General features: G+C 38.1%; 1 protein-coding gene across 1 annotated transcript in view; it reads left to right on the top strand.

The window, feature by feature from the left end:
• DOCK11 (dedicator of cytokinesis 11) overlaps positions 1-17,474 on the top strand; it is a 197,325-nt gene that overhangs the window by 100,173 nt on the left and 79,678 nt on the right. Inside the window, exons 31-37 of the mRNA XM_018558995.1 lie at positions 695-873; positions 3,346-3,462; positions 4,006-4,081; positions 5,763-5,863; positions 6,414-6,525; positions 8,557-8,623; positions 11,239-11,286. Coding sequence (XP_018414497.1) covers positions 695-873; positions 3,346-3,462; positions 4,006-4,081; positions 5,763-5,863; positions 6,414-6,525; positions 8,557-8,623; positions 11,239-11,286 — 700 coding nt within the window. The remainder of the gene's footprint in view (positions 1-694; positions 874-3,345; positions 3,463-4,005; positions 4,082-5,762; positions 5,864-6,413; positions 6,526-8,556; positions 8,624-11,238; positions 11,287-17,474) is intronic.

Genomic DNA, 17,474 nt, shown 5'->3' with positions numbered 1-17,474 from the left:
AACCACAATGTCTATTGGACAAAACTTAAAGTTTGCTTATTGCCATGGTGAATCTGTAGGCATGTGTGGTCCTTACCATCACAATTGCATTACATAGAACTCTCCACAAATCAGATTCATATCTGGCATGGAATATAACAGTTAGAATCTGATATCTGTAATTCTGATTGGTGATTGTAAAGAAGTATTGACAGTTCTTAGTACTGACACTTTGACACATGAGGCATGTGAAATGGGTCACTGAATCTAAAAGAATATTTTGTAGGTAACTGTAGATAACACACCCATCTTCCGGTGGCTAAAAAATGTGAACCCTTTTCTTGGGGGATGCAGTGAATTCCTTATGAATCTGTACAGACATAAAAGGATGATATAGCTAATAACTACAATTTACAACAGTTTTTTTTTCATCGTCACCTGCCAAATGCAGTAAACTATAGCAAGGATTTAAAGCTCTTATTTCAGTGACCTGATACCAGTAAGATGCATTGTGATTGCTTGCTGCACTTTGGTCATTATTTTTGCTCTTTTCACTATTTCACTGCATAAGCTCTCCATTCATTTACACTCTAATTTGCTAGGTCGTCTTTCTAACTGGCGAAGCTATTTCTGTCTGCATTGCTCATTTTTCTTGACAAGGTCCTGATACTGTAAAATAAACGTATGTTTTTTTCTTTCTGTTCTTTGTGTGTAGATATGAATCTTGAATGCAGTTTGACAGATGATTACTGCAAGCATCACTTCCTGGTTGGGCTTTTGTTGAGAGAAATCATACAGGCCCTTCAGGACAACTGTGACATCAGATATGCTGCAATTTCCACACTTAAACATCTGCTGATTAAACATGCCTTTGATAACAGGTATCAGCACAAGGTAATGACTTAACTGACAGGAGCTTATATTTTTGTACCACTAGTCAGACAATTTGTTACTGCAATGTTGGACAGGGATGCTGTCCACTTTGGAAATAGTTTGACTTATTAGTTTTCCTTAACTCATTTCATTGTGCTTTAAGGCTTTTCAAATTTGCATTTGCACCGTCATGCTGGAGGCTAAACGCATACTGATATATTTGTGTCATGCACTGAATCACACTTAGGGATGTATTTTTAAACAATATTCAAAGCAATTCCTTCTGCAAAACTATGGGGTCTATTCACAAAGCTGCCGAAGGATAGCTTCAGCTGATCCTTCGGCTAGCTTCGGCCCCAGGGCCCCTTCGGTTCAATAGAACCGAAGGGCTGCTGTACGTGCTATTCACTATAGCCCGTACAGCTCCCGAAGTGAGCCGAGCGCTCAGTCAAGCCGAAGGCATATACCTCGGCTCGACTGAGCCGAGGTGAAAGCTGAAGCTGGCTGAGCGGCCGGCCATTGGCTGGCCGACAGCCTGCTTCTGACATCTTGGCGGAGCCAGCCGTGATCTTACGGCTGGCTCCAGCCACTTGCAGAGAGATCAGCGTTCCTGGTTACCAGGTAACCAGGGACACTGGTCTCCAGACAGCACAACTCTCCCGGGCGCTCTGGGAGTCTCCCACTATTGGATAGCGGCTCCGGGAGAGAAACACTTTCTAAAGGAAAGTTTTGCTTTGCTCGATCGAGCAGAGTAAACCTTTCCCTGCTTTTTTTTTTTATTCGTTGGCTGCCGTCAGAATAAAAAAAAAAATGTTCACCATAGGAATGCATTGCTAGATTCCTATTGGCTATTTCAATTTGCAATAGCCAATAGCAAACTAGCTATTGCACCCGCCCACTGCTGCTGTCAATCAGCAGAGGGGACCTGCAGTTCTCCATCAGGTCCCCTCTAGTGAGTGACAGCAGCAGAGGATGGGTGCAATAGCTAGTTTGCTATTGGCTATTGCAAATTGAAATAGCAAATACTGTAGGAATCTAGCAATGCATTCCTATGGCGAAATGTTTTTTTTTCTTTGACGGCAGCAGAACCGCCCGCCAATAGAAAACTGTTGGGCGGAGCTAGGAGTCACTGCTAGCTCTGCATAATCATTTTCTATTGTTTTTTTTCTACTTTTTTAACTATTTTTCTGTTCTCTTCAGTCCCACAATGTGCTGAGCATGTTCGGCCGACACGAAGCTACCCGATGTACGGCTAATTTCAGCCGATATACGGCTTGAATCAGCCGTACAAGCCTGAAGTGAATAGCTGAACAGCGTTCGGCTCACTTCGCTTCAGGTCGGTCGTTCACTCGGCTGCCTACGGCAGCTTAGTGAATAGACCCCTATGTTAACGTTTGTTCTGTACGAATGGTGGCAAAAACAAATGTTCTTAGTATATTTTCTTTCCAATTCGAATGTAATATAATTGAAATACTACATTATGCCCACTAGATGGAGCTGAGGATTATCAGAAAGAAGCACTTATTTCCTATGCTCCTCAGCTCCATCTAGATGATGCACATGTGCACAGAAATAACATCATCAGTGGCCAAAGAGGAGCATCACAGGACCCGGAAAAAGCATCAAGGAAGATGTCATGGATAACTGGAGTCCGGACCTACTATCACTGGAAAATGGCACACTAGGAGATAAGTGTGCCATAATATGCATGTACAGGTAAAACTCGAATAATTAGAATATCGTGCAAAGTTCATTTATTTCACTAATGCAACTTAAAAGGTGAAACTAATATATGAGATAGACTCATTACATGCAAAGCAAGATAATTCAAGGAGGGATTTGTCATAATTGTGATGATTATGGCTTACAGCTCATGAAAACCCCAAGAACCCCAAATCCACAACCTCAAAAAAGTAGATTATTACATGCAATCAATAAAACAAGGATTGTACATAGAACAATATCGGACCTCTGAAAAGTACAAGCATGCATATGTACTCAGTACTTGGTTTGGGCCCCTTTTGCAGAACTTACTGCAATTACTTTTGCACGATATTCTAATTATTCGCGTTTCACCTGTATATTGTGCCTCCAGCCAGCAAGAATTTAGTTTACTTTAGGTATGCCATCTAGATATTGCCTTTCTTCACCTATCCACAACATTCCCTTCTTTTCTGCAACCTAGTGATGCTGGAACATGTTTTCTTCCAATATTCACTCCAGGCTGATTGCTGGAGGCCCTGTTTATAATAGAGAGGGATGAGGCACTGCATATAATGAAGAAGGATGAGGCACGTCTTGTAATAGAAGCATGAGGCACTGTGTGTAATACAGAGGTACTGTGTGATCACATAAAGGAATAGTGTAATGAGAGAATGCTTGTTAAACATAAAGATAATCAAGTCTTAGTAATGAGTATACGAGAGATTTCCCATAATCTCCAAAGATAAAGAGCCACAGATATTGAAAAATTATTCATGTCTTGTCTTTTAGAACCAGCAAGCAAAAATTGGCCAGCTGTACTTGCCTTTGGTGGGGATGTTGTTGGAGAATGTTTCGAGGTTCACTGGACGGGACTTCTTGTATCATTGCACACCCATGTCTGCTTCTGTAAGTTTGTCTTTGGGTAAAGTTGTTTTAATAATATATAATATACATTTTAAGTAAGTGGACATTTGCAAAAAAGTATGTCCTTTTGGCCACATTTACCTCCAAGTATGACTAAATATGAATTATCTTACATATTGGTCTAATTAGTGCTGTAGCTGTGCAGATTTGCCACCCCTTGTAATGATTGCTTCTAACTTTTCACTATGCCTGCCCTGCAATAATAGTTGGTAATCCCATGCATGTGCATTGTGTTTAATGATGCCCAATCGCTGCAAACAGATCAACTGCAGTCACCTGCAAATAGTTAATGTAAAGAAAAAGTTATTATGGTGTTAAAGTTCTGTTTTACGTCTTGCGTCTCTGTTTTTATCTGTTAGGGCAATAAAAATGACATTCTTAACTGTCATGTGCAAGTTTAATTCAATAAATGAGTAATGTAGTAAATTCTTAATAATATATAGTATATTATATAATAGTAGATTAAAAAAACACAACATTCTTCTGCATTATTAAATGAATAATAATACAATGATTTTTCTCCAGGCTTCCAGAGACACATTTATATACAACTTTTCTACTCCATCCAACAGATCGAGTCTGATCATGGACAGAGACACAGGTTAGTGCTGCTCTGGTATTCATTTGGTAAAACCAATTTTAGCTGAATTAGAGAAAGGTCATTATGCCTGTGGGTGCAAATAAAAACCCCTGGTTGAATATTCCAAGGGTAGGAGTCGATGGGTAGGATTTATTCAGCATCCCCACAATGCTGGGGATATGCTCTTTTTGTGCCTATTATTTTGATTAGTCCAGGTATTGTATGGATTTCCTTTTTACCTCTTGAGGCTAAACTGCTTCTTGCTTGCCTTGTTTGTAACCAGCAGAAAATATACCTCTTGTTTCTCACATTTCAAACAGTAAAATAAAAAAAGAAACATATGATAATATACACATAAAATGTTATGAATAAATCAAAAATAATACCCCTCTAAATAGAGCTAAACACACAAGAATTGTATTCAAAAAATCTAAAATAACATTTATACACAGCTACCAAATGATCCAGTTAGGAAAAAACACAGTAAAAACAAAGGACATCCCAATAACCAAAAATCACCATGACGTTAAAAAATTAGTGTGTAGTATACATGGCGCGGCAACACACCAACCCAGCAGGAAATATGGCAAAAATGATTTAAGTTATTGACATGATTTAATAAAAAAATAAGAATTAATCACATTGAGGGGAATTTATCAAAACTGGAGCAGACAAAATCTGGAGCAGCTGTGCACGGCAACCAACATGCAACCACCTTTAATTTTCAAACCTTAAGGCCCGGTTCCCACCTGGGTGTTTTTCCGCGCGTTTGTACTCGCGGAAAAACGCTCAAACAGGGAAATGCCATTATTTTCAATGTGCATGGTCCCCATCTGGGCGTTTTTCCGCGAGTACGAACGCGTGGGAAACCGCCCTACGCCCAAAGAAGTACATGTACTTCTTTGGGGCGTTTTGGTCAGGCGTTTCCATTGGGATACAGCCGAATAGCCCTCGGAAACGCGCGTTTGTCGCACTTGACAAACGCGCATATTCAATACGCCTAGGTGTGAACCCGGCGCATATTCAATACGCCTAGGGGTGATCAACAGTTAGCAAAGTTATTAGTAAGAAATTGACTCTAGTACAATAATTCCTACAGGCACTGTCCCCAGGTTCCCTCTCTTCCAGTTCTGGCCATGATTTATACACCACTTCCTGCTGTCATCTCTTCCTTGATTCTTTTTTTTTAGGAAAGCTAGATTGGCTGACTGGGAAATTACATTTCCTGGGCCCTAGTTAACATTACCTTAGCTTACTTACCTGTAAACAATGGTTTCCTTTCACATTACTGTGTGTTCTTACAGGGAAGATTCACTCAGTATACTTATCCTGGAGATCCTTTTCATCAGTACAACAATGATTAGAAATCCAAAATGTTTTAAATATCACAGAGACAGGAGATGGGTCTTGCACAGAGGACACCTTTTCATGTGACAGTGAAGAGGCTTCCTTACTTTATGTTGTGTCTCTGGGATTGGAAGTAAGATACATTTTTGGAATAGGACAAAAACAGCAAAAAAAACAAAAATTGAAAGGGGTCATAACTGTATCCAAAACTAAAATATAAATGGCTTTACATACACTAAAGCCTGTGTGCAATTGTGTGCAATTGTGTGCATACAGAATATAGGACCAAAACACACATAGGCATTAACCTTAACTTAACTTTTAACACCTAATTTCAGTTCTTTTTTCTCTCAAGGGTACAGTTTATCTTTTCCCAATGGCTGCATGAAAAGAGAGGACTCTCGCGTATCAATTTGTGCTGATGGAACAAATGAACAGAGCATGAATACTGAAAATGTAAGGATAAGGGCAGTGGGCACATTTTTGCAAAGTGTAATTTTCATTTTGGCCTTTTTCGTAATTCATTAGCAAGAAAATTGTTTATTATAGGCTTTATATAGAAGAGAACTAAGCATTTCTAAAACTTGCACCCTAAAATTTAGTCAGTTAGCCACCCAAAAGGTGTTGCCTTTATTTTTACTTGGCTATAACTATGTATGGCTAACCCGTTATAACACTTTACTACCATCAAAGGATTTGATCAGTGTTGTAGTTGGCAGGCCATTATTGGAGCCCTTATTGCAGTGCAGTAGATGACCTTGGGATACCTCTGTCAAAAGGAGAGTAGCCTGTTAGACTGAATTTCATGTACCTATCAAATGGAAGAAATACATTTCTACAGCTGATTCTTTGCCATCATCTACCCACCTTCCAGTGTTACATCTTGATAAATTATTTTGAAATTGTTTTGTTTGCTGCGGAAAATAATGGCATTCATAGTAGAATAATAACATGTAATAAAATAATATATAGTCAAAATAATGTTATTGTTTGATGATCTCTTTAGATGCGCAGAAGTTCCACTAAAAGCAGCGTGTCCCATTATAACAGACTGGACTCATATGAGATAAAAAGCCTTCTCATCTGCTATCTGTACATCATCAGAGTCATTTCAGAAGGTTAGTGGCTGACTTCTATCCGTTTTTCACATTTGATCTAAATTTGTCTCTCTAAGGAAATAAAAAGTAATCAGTTATCACCCAAAAAAATGGGCTGAAAATCTCGGCTTATACTCGAGTATATACGGTATTCTCTGTGTGAAATACTTCTTGCTTGGTAGCCTTAGTTTGTTTTTAGTGTGTGCATGAAGTGTATGCCAACCCTAGCTATAAACATTAAACACTAAAGAATTTACATGTTACGACTTGTTAAAAATAAGTAATGTCCATAGACTCTGCACAGGTACCCCTTAAGGAAAAACTCAGAGAACTCCATCACTTGTGCTTCCATCTTTACCCGGTCTTTACCTGGCCAGGATAAGGTAACTCCCATGCATGCACATGTGAGTTGCATTGTCCTGGCACAGAATTGTGCTAGTACTGTACACCAAGCTGCGCATACCCAGCTCATTATACACAGAACAAAAAATTGCTGACAGGCAGGGAGAAAAGCATTTATGAGAGAAGAGACCTACAGAGTCTCATCTGTCATAAAATTTCTACTGGTCAGTGTTTTTTTTAAAACAAGGTTTACTTCTGCTTTAATGGAACTTGCAGATGTAACTCCACTGAATCTATGTGGTGCAGTATTTGTCTATGTATCTTTATCTCTGAGTCTTTGTTCATTGATACATCACCAAAAGGTACATCATACAGTATATATATATATTTATTTATTTTTGCTGGCTCCTACATAACTCCCTCCAGCCTGTCTCCTTCACTGCTTCAGCAATGGTGTGTCCTTCAAGATCCTCACATTCTATACACTATATAGAACGTGATCACTCAATGATCCTTAGACTGCTAAAGTGGAGGGGGGGGGAGAAGCTGAAGGGACAAACCGGGATCGTGGTTCAGGTGAGCATATCTTTGTCCCCACTGCAGGGTTAAGATTTGATTTATGTCCATGTATGGCTGTATTTTTAAATATATATAAATGGATTATTTTGGTAATTTTATTTATGTACCTGTACTATTTCTGCACAATGTAAGATTTTACATGCACTGGAGGATTCTAGTGTGTGTTAAACTGACTGACTGTATTCTCTCTATATTTGTTGTTGATTTGTTTAAGTGAAAAATGCAATAAAAAATATCTGATTAAAAAAAGGATATTCCAAACTTATCATATATAGAAAAATGGGGTATGGACTGATGCAGCTGCTGTGACAGTGCCCCTTCTATACCAAACAAAGTCCATGAACACATCGCACTCTTGACTGCTTAATCCAAATGTAGCTGGTGGGTGCAGCGGTGGTCGACGGATGGCAACCGTCATATACAAAAGTAGAATAAGGGAAGCATATCACACAAGTGCAACGTTTCAGGGTCTTGGAGGATCCCCTTCCTCAGGCAGAACATGTGACCACATGCTCTGCCTGAGGAAGGGGATCCTGTGAGACTCCAAAACGTTGCACTTGTGTGATATGCTGCATCTACGTCAATAAATAGACACATTGGATCTACATTTTGAGTGCCGGTGTCCCATTTCTTCTTTTCCATACCAACAAACACTGGAAAAACAACCCCCTAGTTAGGGTTTACTGCTATCAGCTGCTCTTTATGAAAAGGCTATTTTATATTGTTGGTATTGCCAGTGTTTGGGGATTCTCCAAACTTACCTCTAGAGTCCCCAGGAGGTATTGTACTTGAGTGGCTGATTCAGCTTGCCAACATGCACTAAAAAGAAACATTCAAAGTGTCAAAGAAAACCTGCCCCTTAGGTTTGTAATTATCATTAAATAATTATTTAATGCCAACTCCACTTGTAATAAATTGTTTATATTGAACTTTTTTATAGATGTGCATTGAATCATATTTAGCTTTCAATTTACTTAATTGTTGTATTATTTATCCACTCTACTAATGCTTTCTTTTAATCTTCTGGCTTATATTTTTATTGCTCCAGCAACAATAGTTGCATTGAACACCATCTGTTGCATTGTGAAGCATCAAATAATAACAGTTTGATTATTCGTGTTTTGTTTTTAGATTCGCTGGTTAGCTATTGGAATAAAATGCCCCCCCAGGAGCTCTTAAACTTTCTTACACTTCTGGAGTAAGTATGACAAGTAAAGAGAGTTGCGTTTTAAAAGCAGACTCAAACCCTGTTCTAAATCTAACCTATTTTATACTGCTTCCAAAACGTAAAATGTAAACTAAGAGAAGATTTTCAATACTTATCTGTTAGCATCCCTGAGCTCCCTCCGCTCACATGTACCCAAATACAGCCGCAGTGGGGAGTCAAGTGTTCTTTGCAAAGTGATGTATCTGTATTAAGTGAGAGACACTGATTGGCTGCCATTGCGGCCTTATTTTGGTGTCAGTATCAACAGCCAGGGTGTGATTGGGGCTCCTAACAAATAAGTATTATACAGCCCTTCTTTGCTTAGGTTACATTAAAACAAGATGGGGGTCTGAAATAGGCTAGGTTTAGAATAGGGCTAAATGTTTTGTGGGTAAGGTAGAATTATGTGGTTTAAGAACAAGGATTACTTCTGTAGCAAATACAACCAGTCCAATGTTCCGCAAACCACAACATCCACTAATGACACACTATAGTTATCTTTGCATGAGCTTACTATGTGCAGTTAACTAAAGCTAAAAAGCTAATGAGGTCGTTAGAAAGGGAAAACCTCAAGACCTTCTCAAGATGTTCTATCTCACACTTTTTTTTCTCTCTGTTATTTTAAATGATTCAGTTTTTTACCCCTTTTTTTCCTATTTTCTTTTCATTTTTTTTATTTATCATTTGATATAGTTACATTGCATGTCTTACCTTAAATAGAGTCAATAAATGTCCCTATACGTGCTGCTCCAGCACCTAGTTAAGGTAACATTGTAGTATCAGTCCATACTGCACCTACAGTTATAGTTCATTTCAATATGCCCTCCTACGCTGTGGGGTACTGCCAGGCAGAGCATTAAACCAAGTGCTGGATGCTCATTATAATCTAATGTGTCCCTAAGACCAAGAATGCAAAATAAAAAATGCATTAAAGGAAAACTGAAAATTCAATTGTACCAGCGGAAAGTGAAAAGCTACTTAGCTGTGCCTTCTTTTTGTTTTTGGGTGCAAGATTTAAAGTGTTCCATAATTTTCTTCTGAGAGGAAATGCTTTGTTTTTGTTGCTTTAGTCATTTTGATCTTTCTCCAGAAAACTGGTCACAAATGAGCTAATGCAAAAATCTGAATATTCAGCCTTAAATCATTTTTACTGTCTTTATATTTGCCCCCCTATTTAGCATTACTTTGTCTGAGGCTGACTGTTGAGCTGCTTAACATCACTCTAATAATACTTGCCTTCTTCCAGCTCCTGAGCTAAACGGTTAAAAGCAAAAAAGTTCAAGCCTGACTGTCTAGCTAAAAAGTGAGCAGATATAAGTCTTAAGCTTGGCATTTTGTAATGTTTTAAAGTGTATGTCAGGGCAAAAAAAAACTTATGCAGTACATCTCTGCAATATATGCACATTTTACCATGCTTAAGTTTTCTTTTGCCAACTCCTCAAACCAACCTATTCTCCCATCTCCATATTCCATAATCATTCTTTAGCCCCAAGATAAGGACTGGGAGAGATAATCACTTTTCTTGAGACAACATGGAAAGTGAGCGCTGGACATAGGGCAGGCTTGAATTTCTGACATGAAGAAGAGGTATTTTTGCACTTATCAAACAGATGTAACAAAATGCTTTCAATGGTTTAACAGACCAAAAGGGAGCACATATGAGAAGTCCCACATTAGGGTTTACATTCACTCAACCTCATAGTTCGAGCCGACGTGTGACAATGAAACTGTCACACATCAGCTCAATAGATCGGGAAGTGAGCGAACGCATACCTTCGCTCGCTCACTTCTCGTTCATGTCCCTGCAGAGAGCCGTGACTATCACTCACGGCTTCCTGCAGGGATTCCCCTCCCTTACCCCATAGTTCTCTTTAAGCCTAAGTATTCATTATCATGCCCAGTGACTGGTTTCCATCAGAGTTCATACATCACACCACCAGAGATACTTGGGTGGTGGAATGTCCCCAACATAGCTCTCTTTTCACTCATCCTAAAAACTCTTCCTGCTAACTGAGTGTTCTGTGTATTTCTTGTTGCTTGCTCCATGATACAAATTTGGCAGAGGATGGGACCTTCAAACAATATCAAACATTGTTAAGAAAACCTGTCATGGCAAAATTATGCAATACTGCCATAGCTTACTGTGAATTAACCACTTGCTTCAATAATTTCCGAGTCTTTGATTATAAATAGTTGAAGATTAAGATTGTCTTAGAAAAGTCAGAGGCCTTAATGTGCATACAATGTAAGGTAGTTAAGGTAGATTTTATATATTGAAGCTAGGGGGTTAACATTGCAGTCAGACAGCTATCATTTGCAGTATGATCCAACATTGGTAGCTTCCATGTTTTTCTCAGGAAAGGTTTGCATTAAAGAAGTTCTCAGTTGCACAAGAACATGAGAAGGATATTAATGGGCTCAGGATCATGTGGTAAGAGGCTGCAGTCTTGCACTGTCTTCCACTGGACTATATATTTAGAGGGCAATAGCAGCTTCCATGTATCTCTTGTGACAAGTGACCATCAAGTGATTTTACTCTTGGTATGTGAGAATAATTCTGTCCATTTCAATAATTTGAGATTTCTGTATTCTTTATTCATCTGCAGGGCCTGCTTATTCCACTTCCGCTATGTAGGGAAGAGAAGCATTGCTAGGTAAAGTGTTAATTTGTTGTATACTACCAAATGTGAGTGCTTACCTTATAATTCTCTAATAATGTAGCTAAAATAAGTTATCAAACATCCTGAACGGTAAGAGGGTGTATAGACAAATCCTGATAGAGGCTGCTGAGGGCAATCACAAAGCAGCTGTCTTACACCACCCTTGGTTGTTTCACACAGTGGGGAGAGCACTGTTCATATTTTCATATTTTGTTTTGTGGGAAACATTTGCATATACTGTATGTGTCTGTTTTAATATAGTTGAATGTGTTAGCTACATTTATAAATGTAATTATATAATTTACTGAGCATATGCTGGAGCACGTTATAATTGTTGACTTATTTTAAGAATGTCTCAACACTGTTTAAAGCTGCTAGGTGTTAGCTATATAAAGATATGTATGGGTTTTAGAGAACCTGTGCATATCTCTATATATCAGCAGAGTGGTGCTTTATATACTGGGCCAGTTGCAGTTCCTTTTTGCTGCCCTTGGCAAAGCCCAACATCTGTATTACCACTTGTGACTTGCAGGAGGTGTTTATCATCCCATGTTAATTTGTTTAGTAAACTCATGTATGTAAGAAAATGTGGTATTAAGTCAAATCAATTAATAAGGTAAAAATAGTAATAAACAGGTAGAAAGCAGACAGCTTGGGGTGCCTGTGTGTTACATAGATACATAGTTAGTCAGGTCGAAAAAAGACATCGAGTTCAACCTATGTATCTTCTTCTCTTTGTGAACATTCGTTCATAAGCTTTAGGTGTGTCAGAATCCAGGAACAGGTTATCTTCTGATAATGAATATATTTGCTGACTTGAAGGGATTCAGATCATGCCTGTCCTCATGTTTCTGTATGGAGTCAAAGGATGAGAGTGTGAAGCTATAGGGATTGAGCCAGATATTACATTTTATCTGTCACAATAAAAGGGTTGATGGCCAACCCATTTTGGGGCTTATAGTTAAGGCCACCCTTCATCAGGGCTACAATATAATAGAGAATGAATATAACCCCCCCAAAAGCAAGTAATGGTGATAAACGCTTACAGATGTGGCCACTGTCACCCAGTCATTAACCTACATGTGTGACAGCGGACAGCTCCCATCTTGATTGGAAGTTAGGGATTCCTGCAGCAGGAATCCCAAATTGCATAGTGTGAATGTAGCCTATACGGACCATTTCTAGTGATCAGTTCAGCGTTCAATGGCATGGGTGGCAGAAAAGTCTCTTTTATTTAGTCTCTTTTTTTATCCGTATGTACTTGGTTGAGAGTATTTGATTATGTGACAAGGTCACTTTAAAAGTAAGATCATTAAATGACTCCTTGATGTGTTAACATGATTTTTTTTTTATATTGTTACAAAACAACATATCTGTTTTGTGTGTTTTATTTCCAGTAACAAAAACTGCTGCTTTTTCCTTATTTAGTTGCAGAAAATTCTAAGACATTCGCACATTAATGTCATCTCTGTAATAAAATCAGGAGCCAGTAGACTGTTGAGCATCAGATGATGAAAGCATATACAGCTGTGTATTAGCTGTCTAATGATCAAAGCAAATGTTACAGCTTTTAGGGAAAAGTCCAAGAACTGCAACCTTAACAGGGCCAAAGAAGACTTAAAAACCAGCAAATGTATCCCAAGAGTGAAAGAAAACAACTGTAAATGGCAAAAATATGTTCATTTTTGAAGCAGTAAATCTTTAAGAATAAATAACAGAGTAATGTATTTGTATAAACATCAGCCTAGTTGTGTGGTAGTAGCGTGAAATATTAAGGACGTGTTTATCTTGTGGCTGGTTCCCCCATAACTGTAGTCTCCCCTCTGTCCTCTTAAGCACATTTCCACAAGGCTGTTTAGGACCTATTTTATGATTCTGTTGATTCAGGCTAACAAATTGATGTAGGAATACATTGGTGCCAGCCTAGTCAAGAACTTTGTTTTACGTTTCCTTTATTGACATTATCTATTCAACTGTGTGAGTGTTAACACAGCGCTAAAGGTTTAAAGTGAACTAAATGATTCTATAAAGAAATATATTTGGTTTAAAAATACCTTCTTACGAAAAAAACACATTTGAGGGGGCTTGATTTCCACACACCATCTGGTGAGTAACCATTACTTGGGGGGCTGCAGATCGGGCGAGGAAGAGCTGCTGTATATTTTTTATATTTTCTATTTTTGCATTTATTTGCTATTCACATTACGGACTGAGACTTTGGAGGAAATATTTGCATCTAATCTCAACACCACTGTTTTTCACTGGAATATTTTTTGATTCACTGGATTTTTATTTTTTAATGATTTGCATTTTCACTCACTTAATGTTTCAAAGAATTTTGATTTATTTTTCCTGATATCCTGTCACATTGTATCTATCTAGGAGCCATATTGCTAGAACTCCTGTATTGAGGGTGACAGATTCAATAAGGAGAACCTGTCACCTCCAAATGCTATGACACATGGGGCTTGTTAGCTCTTGTGGGATATTAAGTATGATTACTATAACCACAATCATGAATGAACAGGAAGTGATGTAGATTACTTGTGGGGGGTGTGGGGGGGGGGGGGCCTTAACGGTTTCTTGCACCGGGGCCCTGAGGTTTCTAGTTACGCCTCTGGCGCTGTGTTAACACTCACACATCACATACGCTATTTTTCATAGCAGCTTTAGGATCACCATTTAAACATCTTAGGCTATTTTTCCAAGAGCACAGATTTTTGTTGTAATCATTATCTATTCAAAGCCCACAGTCTTCGCATAGGATCATTGTTTTTATGTTTATTTGTTTTTAAACTAAGGTGTTTTTTGATTATACTAGCAAAACTATGTTCGCTCGTTCGTTTGTGGGATTAAATACCAAATTCCTAAAAATGTCATATGAAAGTGCAGTACAGTTTGCAGGGTCCATCTCTCTGGGGAATGCAATGTATAGGACAACAAACCTAGTGCTGCAGTTTGTGGTGTGTTAGTTAGTGGAGAAGTGCACCAGTACAGTATGGATCCATGGAGAGGTGGCAAATGACAAAGTATTTGTCAGAGCAATTAACATTGTAAAATAGGTTGGACTTGATGGACTAATGTCTTTATTCAACCTCAAATACTATGTAACTATGTAACATATTTAGTACATCTCTACATGTTTCAACGGAGCTCAGTCCATCTTTATTAGAGATAAAGATGGACTGAGTGTCATTGAAATGTTGACAATAAAATGCTGAGGCTTTGACATCTCTCTGCAGCAAGGCCTGTGAGTGCTTCTATAACTACTTTGGATTTGTATGTATATTTTTATGGACACTTACCTTACAAATAGAGCGTGGTAGCTCTCTCTGGGATTGTGTGTGTGTGTGTATATGTCTGTGTATGTGTTTTAGCTGTAAACGTGTTAAACACATTATGCTAGCACTAAAAGCACTGAAATTTATTTTAATATTATATAGAAGTTATATAGTGTCTGCACATTGCGCAGCACTTTATACAACAAAGAGAGACAGTGCAGCTAAAGGAGAAAGAGTGAAAGAAAGGGAGGAGGCAAAGTTGTAGGTGCCACTGAAGGTTCACTGAGATGGGTAAGAAGAGAACTCAAAAAGAGAAGAGTCCCAGAGGCCAAGAGAGTGCATTTTTTTAGGAGTACTGGTCAACTGGCAAAGGCAACAGAAAGGTGTAGGTGTATGACCACAGAATAGCGCTAAAGTGTCTTTAGCAGTTGCATGGTTGTTAGTGAGCTTTAGGAGGGCAGTTTCAGTAGAGTTTTGTGGGCAGAAGTCAGACTAGATATTTAGAATTTTGGAAGTAGATTAACTATAGTAGCCCCATATTACTCCTGAAGATAGCTTTTACTTTAATCAACATTTTTTTCAGACTTTTAAACATGTATATTGTTTTCGATTTGCCTTTTCAGTATAACTTTTTTTTCTCATTATTGTGGTATATTTTTCAATGCTTATATATTATTTATGATATTTTAAGGATATAGATATGACCTTAAATATTTGTTTTTTTCATGAAAGAGATCTCATTTACCCTAATATGTCTTGGAACCATGGCTCATTATTGGTCCAGTAACAAATTAATCACTGTTTAAGTTTATTTGTGAATCAATAATTCCATATCCTCTCATATAAATAAGGTTTGTTTACTGTTACCGTGCAATAAATTGTGCTCTCCACTTGTGTCATATTGTGGCAGATAGGGTTCCTACTGCAGCTCTTTTCAGTTTTTCTTTATCCCCTTTACTGCACAGGTTCATTTCCAATAGTGTACATTGCACCTGCTAGGATATTTGCCAGAACATTAGGTTTATGTCCTGTAGGCAATATTTGTAAGTTCAAAGAGATGTTTTGAAGACTTTGCATTGGGTAACCAGACAATTTGCATTATGTGCCACTGTGTGGATGATTGCTACTTCTTGTCAATCTTTGGATTTGGAACTCTTCTTGATTCTGTCTGCACACACAGTATGCTTTCAGTTTGGAATGAGGCATGAGCACTACACTGAAGCCTAAGAGAATACAAATTATCTAAAAAAAAAAGTATTTACACAATCCAGCTCAATAAACACATGTGTTTGGACAGGCGCTTCTAATTTTGTTTCCTGCATTGTTGTGTTTTGGCTTTAAAAATGCAAGTATTTTAGAGAGCTATTGGTTCATGTCTTGGATGGAAATTTCAGAAAGAAATTAGACTCATTCCTATCTGAATCCATTGGACACATCAATGTTTGTTCCAGAATTTGCATCCTCTACACCCAAATGCCAGGTATTTTATGCCAGGCGAAGTTCTGACACTTCAAGCTATTCATGGAGCTTCCGCCTTCCAACTGCCCCACACACACATTCCCACTGGCCAGTCATTATGGTGGACTCCCTCATTTACCTTTAAGAATGTATAGGGGGTCGTTAATCTCTGTCACTACCTGGAAGTTGCAAAGCCTTGACTATCTAGATCGGCTCAACATTCAGAAGTAAAGGGGCAATGAAAGCTGCTGCATTTGAACAGAGAGAAGCATAACATCCATAACAGAAGCAGACCACAGCATAAGAGAAATTAACTCGTGAGCTTGGAGTTGGGCTTTATCCTAAACCATAGAACTTCACCCCCAAAACTAAACCCATACCGTAATTCTTAAACCCTAATTCTAACATCCACCTAGGCCGAATCATTAACATAATCTCTAACATTTACTTAAATTGTTCTAATCCATATTTATTGTTTTGGGTGCTGAAAGAATTAGGCTGGCTTCTTCCACAGTTAGTCCAGAAAATCCACAAAGAGCACATTACTGAGAACCAAGATCTGTCCTTCAAATCACCCCAAGATCTCCATACCCTACTACACTAAGCCCCACAAACTTTCAGAAAAGCATAGTTTATGCCATCTGCATCCATGGCCTTCTGTGGCCTTCTACATTCATGTGTAGTACATCTTGAACCTTGTCCAAAATCTCAGTATGTGAATTTTCATAGAAACCAGCAATCAAAGCAGGGAGGTCATGTTGTTTAATGAGGAACCTGTTTCTATGTATTCTTGCCAATTGTCATTCTAGTGAAAAAAAGTCACCTTTGCAGGGAAGACAACACCCTGGATATATTAATCTATATAGTATACATTACATTGATGTGCAGTAATCACTGACACCCATACAGTTCAATGAGCTAAACGATAACTATCTGAGCCCAATACTTAAGTCTTTTGGAATTTATGTTAATTAGTGAAAATGTAAAGAATGTGATTTATTGTGCAAAAATACAGAATACAACCTTAATCTGTCTCTTTTCCCAGCAAAGGTGGTCAGGCCAAAAAGTGCTTCATAGTTCTGCATATCATATTTCTCTGTGTTTAGAAAACTCATCAGGGGATGTACTACTTAATTTTCCTGGAAAAATACCAAAATGTTCATAAAGAGTGGACTCTAAAACACATATTTATATAGTGACCTTTTTTTCATCCTGGAATACTTAAATAATTATTTTTTAAACTGCTTTATATTTTATAAGAAAGCTTCAAAGTGAGGTTGCAGAAGTCCCATCATTTTCAACCAAAAAACAAAAATAAAGGAAAAAAAAAAACCTTTCATCTCATAAAACCTGATCCCACAATTGATTCAAAGGAAGGCAAAACAAAAAAAGCATGATCCAATTATTTACAGTGCAGCATATACTATGCCACAGGTCAGAACC

The sequence above is a fragment of the Nanorana parkeri genome, unplaced genomic scaffold (genome assembly GCF_000935625.1).
Source record: "Nanorana parkeri isolate BGI_ZX_2015 unplaced genomic scaffold, ASM93562v1 scaffold373, whole genome shotgun sequence".
In the NCBI taxonomy this organism is placed as follows: domain Eukaryota; kingdom Metazoa; phylum Chordata; class Amphibia; order Anura; family Dicroglossidae; genus Nanorana; species Nanorana parkeri.
The sequence above is the reverse complement of the archived record's forward strand: the minus strand, read 5'-3'. Positions and strand labels throughout refer to the sequence as shown.